Consider the following 12,644-nt stretch of genomic DNA (forward strand, 5'->3'; position numbering starts at 1 on the left):
GCACATGGAATTTAAGAGCAAACAACCTGGTCCATGGCGGTGCTATTCACCGTGATGGTCCGTTCAATGAATATTTGGACTGGCTCAAACAAAACACACGCCTAAAGCTCAAGGTTGCAATGGATAGTAAGAACATCGAGGACCAACCTTCGGATCCCAAAGATGTTTTTCCAGAGTACGATGAAGTCACAAGAACTGGTAGGCAGCTGGAGTGCGGTCCTTTCGAGGATTACATTGTAAGTTCATATGCCAAGAATCTTTGGTTCAATTCCTTTTGTTTCTTTGAATCATAATATAATTCAATTACTTCGAGCAATCCTTTTGTTCCCAACTCTACAGGACCAACAACTTGGAAGGTTATCTAATGAGGTCGGACAAGCTTTGAGTGTTCCAATAGGATCGCCGGAGGAGGCTAGTGTGCTTTGCGGGTTCTTATAGGTTCATTTTTTTTCTTATCACTTGTGTTACTATGTTGAAGGTGGTTGTATGTTGAGGAATTGTTTTGGAATTTTTGATGGGTGCAGAGGCTTAAACGGGGATGTAGAAAAATGACCTTCAAGATGAATTGCTTGGCGGCACCGGCACCTCCCATTGATGAGGGTGGATCTTCAAGATTGAGGCATTGTGCGTCCTCAAGCATGGCAAGGAGCACAAGTCGGACAAGCACTATGACAGGAACATCTACAAGTGTGAGGGCATACATAATAGTTTTGGATTACGTTGACATATTCATGTTGGCAACATTTAATTTTTCCATGGTTGCCTATTTAGGAGGAAGACGTCGTTGTGGATCAGCGCTCATTATTAGTTCCCCTCAACGGTACCTCAAGCTGAGAGTGCCAAAGATTCTGATGACACTACGAACTATGAGGACGATGACCCGATGTACGGCCAAGTGGAGATTGGCCCCTCTCAACTACAAGGCTCCTTGACCCAATAGAAGGAAGTCCACCAACCAAGAGGCGGGTAAAGGGACGAGATCGCACAAAGGTCAGCAGCGTCAACATCCTCCCCACCAACCCAGGCCAGCGTCGTCAGATGAAGGAGCCGTACACTCCGCATCCTTGGTGGCGGTCTAATATTATGCATACTTTCCTATCACGACCAACATCCCGACGGACCAAATGCAAGAACCATGACCAGCTGTCGTTATTCTCACCCTCAACCAAGGAAAATGCAAGGGGGATCAATCGGTCCTCAGCATCCATACCAGTGACGATCAACAAAACACCCCTATACTTTCTAGTTAGAAATGTGCCATCAACGCTTATCAATGGCTTGCAATACTTGAATGCCTCTACACATTGGCGGAAGCACCAATACACCCGCTCCAAAATAGGCTTCATGACACCATTGTGTAGCTCCTCTTTACCCATTGTGTGAGTGCACCACTTTGTACCCGGGTTGTAGTATGCTATCGCTTGTAAAATTCTTGGCACCCTACCATAAGCATCCTTCCAATCACCCCACAACATGACTATAGCATGTTGCTTAACCCTCCAGACCTTTCCATACTTTACCACGTAATTTGTGAATCCTTTGATGGTTTCAATTACCACGGCTATAGAAACATCGGGATCAGCATGAACAAGTGCAGCGATCCGTCTTGCAATGTAACGAGCCGTGCGCTGAGAATGCTCTTGTGCGACCTCGGATGTCCCACATGTATGAGGTTGAATAACTCTAGTGATCCTCCATTTCTATCTATCATCAGGTAGTGGACGCGCCCACACCTTCCAGTCACAAAAATATTGGCAATGAATCATGTATCTCATTTTGGCAGATGAATGAACTACATCATATGGCCTATGGTGCCGCACCGAGTAACCCGTTAAGAAAAACTTCAACTCCTCCATGCTGTCGAATCTCATTCCCTTCTCTATAAACTACTCACCATTGTAGGGTTCAACTTCAGTAAGACGTAACCATGAATAACAATAAGCCTTCCTTGAAACCTAATGGAATATGGAAACTTCAGGACATGTACATGTACAACTTCCAACTGTCTCAACTCAGTCGGAGTGAATTGCGGGAACCAAATTCCTGAAAGAGTATGTACCGATCCTCTTAATGCCTCATCCACCCTCTCATTAAATAATGAAGTTGCTTGGCCCACCGAACTTGGTTCAAGTATAAGGCTACTTCGCACCATAGGTGTTGGTTGGGTCATTAGAGTTGGAATGGATTGCACCACAGGTGTTGGTTGCGTCATTGGAGTTGAAATTGATTGCACCACAGGAGTTGATTCTGTCACCCTTTCATTAACTGATGGTCTTGCTTCATCAACAAATGAGACTTGTTCTTCACCACCACTTCCAATATCATCTTCACCACCACTTTGTTTTTCTTCAGAGCCCACGGATATATCATCCTCATCCTTATCATCCTTCAAGTCGGCAACATCAAAATCATTATTTACTCTACATGTATCAAAGTCACCTTCATCACCACTACCATCTGAACCATGAGAACAATCATCACCACCCTCTTCATCATTCTCTTTCTCATCAACCTCATTGGCCGTTAACACATCTTCCTAAGTTAAGTGTTGAATGGGCTCATCACTATGTGGAGACATACACCGAGGACAAACATCAACAACTAGCTCGGCACAAGCAACTTGAGAACCTTTCACCAACTCTTTGTAAAATAACCAATCATCATCACATGCAAGAGGAATCAACACATAGTGAGATCTTTTATCACCGGCATCAAACCTTCCATGAATCCTTAAATCCTTTTCCTCATTTCCAACTTTGAACAAAAAATTAACCCGACCTATTATATCATAAAATGTTGGAGGACTATTAAATCTTGCTACTTGTTGCCTCATTCTAGCAAACTCTCCATTATCATCAACCGTGCCACCCGAGAAAAAATAAATTAAACAATCCATCTACACACAACCACCAAATTAAATTGATTACATGGACCTTCACCTATTTCCTTACAACTTCTACATTACCAAATATATACAAAACTATATCTTGAAAGCATTATTGAAGAATTTTCAAAAAATAATTTACCCACAATTAACACTTCGAAATCCTACCATGCAACAGAAACTACATGATAGGAAGGGGTTACCATCGACCACTTGCACGATACAACACACCTAATCATAGCCGATTCGTACTCAATCCACCTTCGCAACTCAAATCATACACAAAATCTAACCACCTCAAATCAAACTAAAATGACGGAATCGAGATAAACTAATTGGCTAGAGTGGAGGAGTTACCCTCCTAGAGCAATTTCCCTTCGTTTCCCCTTCGAATCGGGTGAGGGATGGAGTGGATCTAGAGGGGGAGGAGTGGGGGCGGCGCCATGGGAGGGAGAGAGCTCGGGTTAGGGCTTAGAGGGGATGGGAGAAGTGGGGAGGAAGAAAGAAAGGGGCCAGCGGACCTAGTGTGCAATGCATTGAGTCGCGCCACGATGCCTGGCGCGACTAAGTGGCGCCAAAGCATGTGGCGCGACTCAGCTAGCCACCTTAGCAGCCAGCCTAGCCATCCCGCGCGCCGCGCCAGCTTGGTGGGTTGGTCACGCCACATGCTTTGGCGCAACTCAATTATTAGTCACGCCAAGCTACGTGGCACGACCAAAAGAGCTACTTCTTGTAATTTTAATTTGACCTAGACTATTTTTAAAATTTTAGATTAAAAAGGTTGAAATAAAAAAATTCCTCTTAACCCCACTTGATTCAAAGGACTCGCTACAATCACATGGCACCACCCTCGACCATACAAAAGTTATGTGGTTTATCACAACGGGACATTGAAAAATTATGTTGTCAATAGATCTTTTTTTACTGATCGCATCGCTTGCATAGTTCCCTTCCTCGAGAGGAACCGCGGATTGTACTGTCATGCAAAAATATTAGTAAGAAAATTAATAATTTTTTTAAAAAAGAATGTTTGGTTTGTGGTATCCGACCATGAATAGATGTATGCTGCATACAAAAAATCACAGTTACACGTTCCAACGCGATGCAGAAGACTCAAATTTGAAATTACCAAACCATTTTGCCCTGAGTAAATAACTTTAGTGCTTACACATATATACAAATCAATAAAGAAAACAAAATTTAAGGATTTTTTTACTTTCAGAAATTACAAGTTTATGCATTTGCATACTTGCAACAAAAAAAAAAAGAAACCCTCGCTGAGGAAAAGCAGAAACAATATACTACTTGGGGAAGGGGTTCTCGTTCGTTGGGCATCTCTGGTCGTCTTCCCGGTGGACAAAACCGCGTTTTTCCACGGCCACCGTCCCCAACATTCGCCGATTCCAACCCCGCCTCGCCTCCTCGCCGTGTTCAAAACCCGCGCACCTCCTTCCCCCTTTCTCCTCCCAATTCGTCTTCACCTCCCAACCCGCGTTGTTTTCTTTATATTACCCCAAACTCCACCACCACCAACCTCCTCCGCTTCCCCCTCTCACCACCACCGCAGCCGCCGCCTGCTGTTCCATGAAGGACTAGCCCATCCGCCCACCGCAGCCATGGCGCAGCCCGTGGAGAGCTCGTTGCTCCTGTTCTTGGTCCTCCTCTCGCCGTTGGTGGCGTCAGCTGGCATCGCCAAGCTCAACTCTTCTTCGCCCCTGTTTGGCATCGAGTTCCCGCCGTTCAACACCGCCGTCAGCGACACCGGCTGCGACGGCAAGCTGGTGGTAGCCGAGGAGGCGAGGGATGAGCAGACGCAGCCGGCGAGCCTATCCCCATCGCTGAAGCTGCAGATGACCCGTCGCGCCGCGGCGGCGGGCTGGACGCGGAAAGACTCGTTCTTGGATTCGGCCCAGAAGGACGCGGTCCGCATCGAGACGATGCACCGGAGGGCGGCGGCACGGGCCGGCGGCGAGCGGGCGTATTCCCCGCGGCGCGCGCTGTCGGAGCGGCTGGTGGCGACGGTGGAGTCCGGCGTGGCGGTCGGGTCCGGCGAGTACCTGATGGACGTGTACGTCGGCACGCCGCCGCGGCGGTTCCAGATGATCATGGACACCGGCAGCGACCTCAACTGGCTGCAGTGCGCGCCGTGCCTGGACTGCTTCGAGCAGCGCGGGCCGGTGTTCGACCCCGCGGCGTCCTCCTCCTACCGCAACGTGACCTGCGGCGACCAGCGATGCGGCCTCGTGGCGCCGCCGGAGGCGCCGAGAGCGTGCCACCGCCCCGGCGAGGACCCCTGCCCCTACTACTACTGGTACGGCGACCAGTCCAACACCACCGGCGACCTGGCCCTCGAGTCCTTCACCGTCAACCTCACGGCCCCCGGCGCGTCCCGGCGCGTCGACGGCGTGGTGTTCGGGTGCGGGCACCGGAACCGCGGCCTCTTCCACGGCGCGGCGGGGCTGCTCGGGCTCGGCCGGGGCCCGCTCTCCTTCGCGTCCCAGCTCCGCGCCGTGTACGGCCACACTTTCTCCTACTGCCTCGTTGACCACGGCAGTGACGTCGCCAGCAAGGTGGTGTTCGGCGACGACGACGCGCTGCTGCTGGCGCACCCGCGGCTGAACTACACGGCGTTCGCGCCGGCCTCCTCGCCGGCGGACACGTTCTACTACGTGCAGCTCAAGGGCGTGCTCGTCGGCGGCGAGCTCCTCAACATCAGCTCGGACACGTGGGGCGTGTCCAAGGACGGGTCCGGCGGCACGATTATCGACTCCGGCACGACGTTGAGCTACTTTGCCGAGCCGACGTACCAGGTGATCCGGCGGGCGTTCATGGAGCGCATGGGCAGGTCGTACCCGCTGATCCGGGACTTCCCGGTGCTGAACCCGTGCTACAACGTGTCCGGCGTGGAGCGGCCGGAGGTGCCGGAGCTGACGCTGGCGTTCGCCGACGGCGCCGTGTGGGACTTCCCGGCGGAGAACTACTTCATCCGGCTGGACGACGACGTCATGTGCCTGGCGGTGCTGGGCACCCCGCGCTCCGGCATGTCCATCATCGGCAACTTCCAGCAGCAGAACTTCCACCTGGTGTACGACCTGAAGGGGAACCGGCTGGGGTTCGCGCCGCGGCGGTGCGCCGAGGTGTAGCCGCCGGCGACGGTGACGGCGACGGCGAGGCCACTCCTCAGTTTGATTGATTATGTTCAACAATATGTAGTAATAGCTGATTGGGAGGCTAATTGGGTGTAGAAATTTTGGGTTGGAAATGATGGTAGCGAGTACACAAAGCTAGTTAAAAAAAACAAAGTACTCAATCTCCAAGCAGAGATTGGGAACTAAGTAGGAACAGCCTAGTGGTTTTTACCATTTGTTTCGTCTGTACACAGTTATCTAAAGAATTTTGCATGATTTACACAATGGATTCTTTTCAGTCAGTGGATTTCCCTTTCGGAGCAGATATTTTATACAGAAATCAAATCAGAAGCCCTTTTCTTTTCATTCAGTTTTTTTTCTTCGGACGTTCAATCGACGCAGCAGAATGATTGAGATTCTGTAGCAAGTATACTACTACTGTATCTCTGTCCAGGGCGACCGAGACCTTTAGTTACCCTAAAATTTCAAATTTGGTACTATGCAAAAAGAAGATTCCCCATCACATCAAACTTACGGTATATGTATGGAGTACTGAATGTAGACGAAATCAAAAATTAATTGCACAGTTTGGTTGTACTTTGCGAGACGAATCTTTTGAGCCTAATTAGTCAATATTTGGACAATAATTCACAAATACAAACGAAATGCTACAGTATGCTATAGTGCTAGCACAGTGATTTTAGTTGTCCAAAACCAGGCAAGTAGGACCTGACTGTTCAACGATCATTAGAAATTTCCAACAACGAACGCTGTGACTGCTACCAAGCCCTTGTTCACTTCCCACAAAACTTCCAACTTTAGCACTATGCAAAAAGAAGATTCCTCATCACATCAAACTTGCGGTACATGTATGGAGTACTAAATGTAGACGAAATCAAAAACTAATTGCACAGTTTTGTTGTACTTTGCGAGACGAATCTTTTGAGCCTAATTAGTCAATATTTGGACAATAATTCACAAATACAAACGAAACGCTACAGTGTTGCTACAGTAATTTGGCACCTCCCAAATTCACCAAGTAAACAAGGGCCAAGATATTCTCTGTACCGTGTTTCTGACGCCCAACAACAAAAACTTCTCTAATCAGAAATGCCAGGGCGGCCTTGGAAGTTGGAAAGCGAGTCCTGGCACAGTAAAAAGACCACCTGACCGCCGCTCTGCGTCCACGGGGTTTGTCAATTCGTAGGGGCGCGGGCGACGGGCGTGGGGGTTGGTTGGGACGTTGGGTTGGTCTGCCGCGTCAGCGCTAGCTCTTGTCAGCTTCCCCCCTTCCCTCCCGTCCCCGTCCTGGTGGAGACCGTGCGCAGGCAGCTCCCGGTCGTTTTCCCCTTGCTCCGTTGCTCGGCGAGATCAGATCAGCAGGTCCGTCAGATGGAGATCGCAGCCGCGGTGACCTGGGCTGGGACCTGGGAGAAGCGCTCCGCCCCCCCTACTGCATGAGCTGGCGTTAATTACGTGGTGGAGAGGAGAAGGGAAAGCAGCAGAGGTGCCGCGCTGTCCGTCCTTCCCGGATCGGATTGGATGGGCGTGCACCGCCGGTGCCGGCGGTGCGCAGTGCAGGTCCAGCGGCCGGGGATGGATCATGGATGGATGGATGGCTGGCTGGCCGAATTTATTGCGAGGCAAGGGGGGAGGGGGAGGTGGCAGAAAGGAGTGATGCCGTGAATGAATATCATCGCGTCACACGAGTGTCACGGAACTAATCGCGTCATCCTGCTCTGCTTTCCCCCCTTAGTACTGAAACGAGGAAGCTGACGTGGAAGCTAGAGTTGACTTTTTTTCTATGGACTCTGGATGAACGGGGAAAAGGAGAGAGATATTTGGACGAGAGGTACTCCGGGTCAAAAAGAATGCAATTCTCTCTCTATGAGAAGTCAAATAATTTTAAATTTAACTAAATTTATAGTACTGGAACAAAATAAATATCAATAGATTAATCATGTATATATTTTCATATTAAATTTATTTGAAGATGTGAATGTTAATATTTTTTATAAATTTGGTTAAAATTGGAATTGTTTGACTCCTTAAGAAGCAGGAGTTGTATTCTTTTTGAGACAGAGGGAGTATGTTAGAGCATTTTCCCTATACGTGGAAAATCGTACAAGTCCTATCGTGAGTTCTTGTGCCATCGTGATTATAGGAGCACAAGTTCAGTCTTTTTCTTGATGTTGAACAAGGGCATGTTTAACCTTCAAACCGACGTTACCCTCCCTCAGGCGGTCAGGCCTCAACCAAAGCCCAAAGGGTGATTCGTGCGATCCTTGCTGGTTCCACTGCACGTACGGATCCTCTGAATGAAACATGTGTGAAGCTGCCTCATCAGTGGCCTATAGTGCGTACAATCTTCCGTGGCACACGCTGGGAAGAGTCAAGCCAGGCGAACACGGCTCCCGCGTGTTGAATACTCCTGCTAGAGTGCTAGTAGTGGGTAACATGGCGTGAGATTGCGTCATTGCCGGCACCTGCTGGGAAGCGCATCTGTGTGTGCCTGGTTCCACGAATTTTCCACAGAGCTCGACTCGGAATTCTCCTCAAACGTGTGATTACGCGAACTCGACCGTAACCATTTCGTAAAAGTTGCAGGACGAGACTTCGTCGGTCAGTTTGGTAAGTTCACAGTCGTCAGTTAAGAACTACTACTAGTACAGTACAGGCAGTAAGAACAAATCCTAGCGAACGCGGCAGTCCGTAGGATACCTACAACTGTACAGCATGTTCTTGTCAAGAACATTCACCGTCCGTACAGGAGGAAATTGAAAAAAAAATACTAGTAGACGAGCGATCAATTGGTAAAAGACGGCGAACGGGTCTCTCGCGGCGCCCACGTACGCACGCGTGCACACGCACCGCCTGCTACTCCGGCTTAGCTCTCTCTTGTCGAGGAACGCTGCCGGACGGTCGTTGATTCTACCAACCTATTCCCACGCCGACCGACGCTACGATACGATTCGCCTGAAGCGAGATGCCTACTCCGTACGCGCGAGTAGGCAACCATTCGCACATTCCCAAGCTGCCTCGTGCGTGTCCTCTAGTCACTGGGGAGCGCGCGTGTAACAATCAATCAGACGGCTGTTGTCGGTTGTGTCAGCACGATGCCAAAAAGATCCATCCAGATTCGTGACCAAACCAAACAAATTTCACTTGCCGGCATTCCTACAAAGTTTATCCTACACAGGTACTCCTAGAAGTTTATTGTTTGGTGCCATGGCCATCTCCTTCTACCACTGGCCCCTCGCCGTTCCGCAAGCCACGCCAACCTCAGACAAGCACGAATGCCACACAAGTCGCCGTTCAGAACCGGCGGTAGGGCCGGGCCGGGAATCCATCCGCCGTACGGTGCCGCCTTTGACTCTCGGAAACGCGCGAGGGCATGCGCATGTGGACTTTTGGCCGGCCCGCATCCTCCGGATTGAGGACTCTCTGCCCGCCTCTGGATAAGTAGCAACCACTTGTACGCAAAGAAAGACTTTAGGGACGAATCGGGAGGAGATGATTTTGGATTCTTGGGGGTAATCTCCATTGCTTCGGAGCAGGGGAAACGGAAGCCGCTGTAAGGCTGTTAAGCGAGTCAAAATAAGCCTTGATGTTCGGATCGTCCCTTTGGCGCACTTTCCAGTTTCCATCCCAGCGCGTACTCCTGTTCGTGATGTGAGTCGGTGAGCAACTTTCAGCTTGGAACCATTCAACCATGCTGAAAGAATTGCGTTTTTTATGTGGCAGCTTCCCCAAGGAGTCACGGCTGTGTAAAGCCGATTTCTGCACCCTGTTCGAGCCGAGTTGGTGGGCACCCTGCTCAAAGGATCTCGTGGACACCGCGGAGGAGGACGTGGGCGCCACATGATCAGGGGTGCGAGAACGTTTGCTAATTGCTAATGCTAGGGATGCTCCGTGCTCGACTATTTAGGGCCCGTTCGGTTTCCTCGGAACGGGCGTTCCGGGGCTTATTCTAGGTAGTTTGAAGCGGTCCGTTTCGAAATCAGGCATGCTTTGGAAGTATTGTTTGTTTCGGTCCGGCCCGGTTTGACCTTCCCCCACTCGGAAACTTTCTGGCCCGGATTGAAACCCCACCCCCTCCCCTCTGGATCGAATCCTTCACGACTCCACAGCGCGGGAAGAGCTAGCGGCGCGGGGGAGAGCTGGCGGCGCGCGAGGCGACGAGGTGCCGGCACGAGGTGATGGCATGGCGGCGCGGCGCACCCCGACGGCGATCCTCTCCGCCGTCTTCTCACCGGTAAGCACCGCCCTCTCTTCCTTTCCCTCTCCCGGCCGGTTCTTGGTGTAGTTGCCGCTGTTGCCGGTGAGGTAGAGCACGCTGGCTAGGTGCGTTTTTTCGATCTGGTTTGCTATATATATGGTCAAACAAATCCGCTGAATCCAATCAATTCCTCTCCCTTTCTAACCCTAGAAGAAATCCGCTGAATCCAATCGATCCCTTCTCAGATTTTATAGATTCTAGCAGTCTACTGCAATTTCTTGCGCTAGATTTCAGTTATGTGGGGTGGTGGTGAATTCTTGCGCTAGATTTGGGTCCCTAGACACTCGGCAGCAGCAACTGGGGTAGTACTGGCCCGCCGTGCAGTAAGTTTGGAAGTTCTTGTAGTTCTTCTGGAAGTAGTTGGAGTCTCCCCTTGCGCTTTTTTTTTTATTTTACTGTGTGATCTCTGATTCTCATCTGTGCATAATGCTGGTTGTTTAACACTAGCAGATGTAGACTGCATTTGTTCTCAGCTTGAGTTTTTGATGGATTTCAGAATACACATAGTACAGTTCTGCATTTTGCATTGCTGTGCAGATGATTATTGATGCAAAAATCAGTAGACCTAGTAATGTTTATTAATGGGAACTATATATGATGATATTCCATCAGTTTGTTCAGAACCTAAAGAAAATGTGCGCGCTACCTTTATTGCTGAAATGCATAGTGCTCTGCATCTCAGGTTGATACCGTAGTAGTTCTCAATCATAAGTTCACGATGATATGAAGCCATTATCCCAACTTGTTCTTTGGGTTGCGGTGGCCGAGGGGAACGGGGGGAAAGGGTTGCGGACCCTAATTATACTCGTTCTTTGGGAAATCTGGCTAGAGAGAAATCGGAGGGTCTTCCAACACAAACACAAGACAGTTACCCAGATAACCGACAGCATCAAGAACCAAGCTGTGATGTGGGTTGCTGCGGGAGCTAAACACTTGGGGGACTTTCTCTTAGGTTGAGTGTCCTGTTTTGTACTAGTTGTCATAGCGGAGTTCTGCCTCCCCGTTTCGGGGATACGAGTGTACAGCTTGTATAGTACGTTTGTATACGGCCCGTCGGGCTTTTCCTCTCTTTTAATATAGCAGCAGCTCTCCTGCTGGCTCGTTTCAAAAAAAAAAAAAATTATCCCAACTTGCTGTAATTGTATCTCATGTCTTTTACATATCTTCTTGCTTACTAGTATCGTCGCTTCTTGATGCTTCCAGTAAATTGTTGCTTTAATTTCCTTTTGCTTTTGGGCATCCAGGTGATGTTGAGGCCGGACCTCGTGCGTGTGGTGTCCCTATCGTGCCTGGTGTGATCTGCAGTCGTCTAAGATGTAATTTCTTCTACTTTCTGGTTTGAGTCCTTGCAGCTACCATTTAGAGAGAGGTGTTGTGTTTCAAAACCATACTCCAGTAGTCCTGGCTTACTGTTTCTGGTACTCCGTATGTTTGCCTGATGCTCCATATGTTGTGCTTTGGTACTCCGTATGCTCTACATGACATGGATTCATTCTTTGTTCAGCCGAACAAGAAATTGACGGATCACCAGGATTTAGTGACAGATCAGGATCCACTCGATCCAGACCTGGAATGAAAGCAGCTGTGGAAAAAATCCACTCCTACCGAACGAGGCCTTAAGGATCCCATCAGCCATCACCTGGTTTTACATTCTCCGTCACGCGCTGAAAGGGACTCGCCCTTTGGTTACTTTGCAGCTTGTTTATGCCATGGCCATGTATGTCGTCACTATGGTTTTACTTTGACCACGAATACTTGTACGAACTATATGTACTTTGTGAGAATTCAAAGATGTGGGGTCTGGTTTGGAAGATGTGTAAATTCCTTCTATGCTATTGAAAGCTATACATATCCCTTCTATGATCAGTGTCATTGATTCTAATTTCCCATCCCTGTGTGCCATTGCCGTCAAAGTGTTAACTTTTATGAAAAAAGATGAATATACCCCTGCCTTCCTTCTTTCCATCTTTCTTTGATTTCCGCTGCAGCTTGTGGAGCAGCGCGGTGCGGAGGCAGCGTGGCGGGCGCGTCGAAGACGGCGTCCTGCACGATAGCTCCGCCCACGCCGCACACGCACGCGTGCTGCACGGCCAGGTCGAGCGGCCGTCGTCAGGCGCAGCGACGCCGCCTCCCGCCCGAGCATCCGCACCTCCAGATACACCTCGAGGGCGAAGGCGAGGGCGAGGCCGCCGCCGGCGAACGGGTGGGCCGCTGCCACCATGGTGACAGCGGAGGCTTGCCTGCCTCGGTCTCGAGCTGCTCCACGCGGTCGCGCAGCTCGCCGGACACGTCGTCGTTGCCCGCCAACGCGGAGCCGCCCGAGCCCTCATCGGTCTCAGTCCAGGGGCTCGTC

The 12,644-nt window shown here is 50.0% G+C and overlaps 1 protein-coding gene and 1 long non-coding RNA gene across 2 annotated transcripts; both read left to right on the forward strand.

Moving 5' to 3' along the window:
* Positions 1-4,149: 4,149 nt before the first annotated feature.
* Positions 4,150-6,314, forward strand: LOC101785818 (aspartyl protease family protein 2). The gene has a single exon (XM_004952287.3). The coding sequence runs from the start codon at positions 4,501-4,503 to the stop codon at positions 6,025-6,027; it is 1,527 nt and encodes a 508-aa protein (XP_004952344.1). The 5' UTR covers positions 4,150-4,500; the 3' UTR covers positions 6,028-6,314.
* Positions 6,315-9,954: 3,640 nt separating this feature from the next.
* On the forward strand, positions 9,955-12,163 carry LOC105914555. The gene is made up of 3 exons (XR_001164293.2): positions 9,955-10,267; positions 11,536-11,607; positions 11,796-12,163. It is a non-coding gene; the product is annotated as an uncharacterized LOC105914555 (long non-coding RNA).
* The last annotated feature ends 481 nt before the right edge of the window (positions 12,164-12,644 follow it).

The sequence above is a fragment of the Setaria italica genome, chromosome I (assembly GCF_000263155.2).
Source record: "Setaria italica strain Yugu1 chromosome I, Setaria_italica_v2.0, whole genome shotgun sequence".
NCBI classification, from domain to species: Eukaryota; Viridiplantae; Streptophyta; class Magnoliopsida; order Poales; family Poaceae; genus Setaria; species Setaria italica.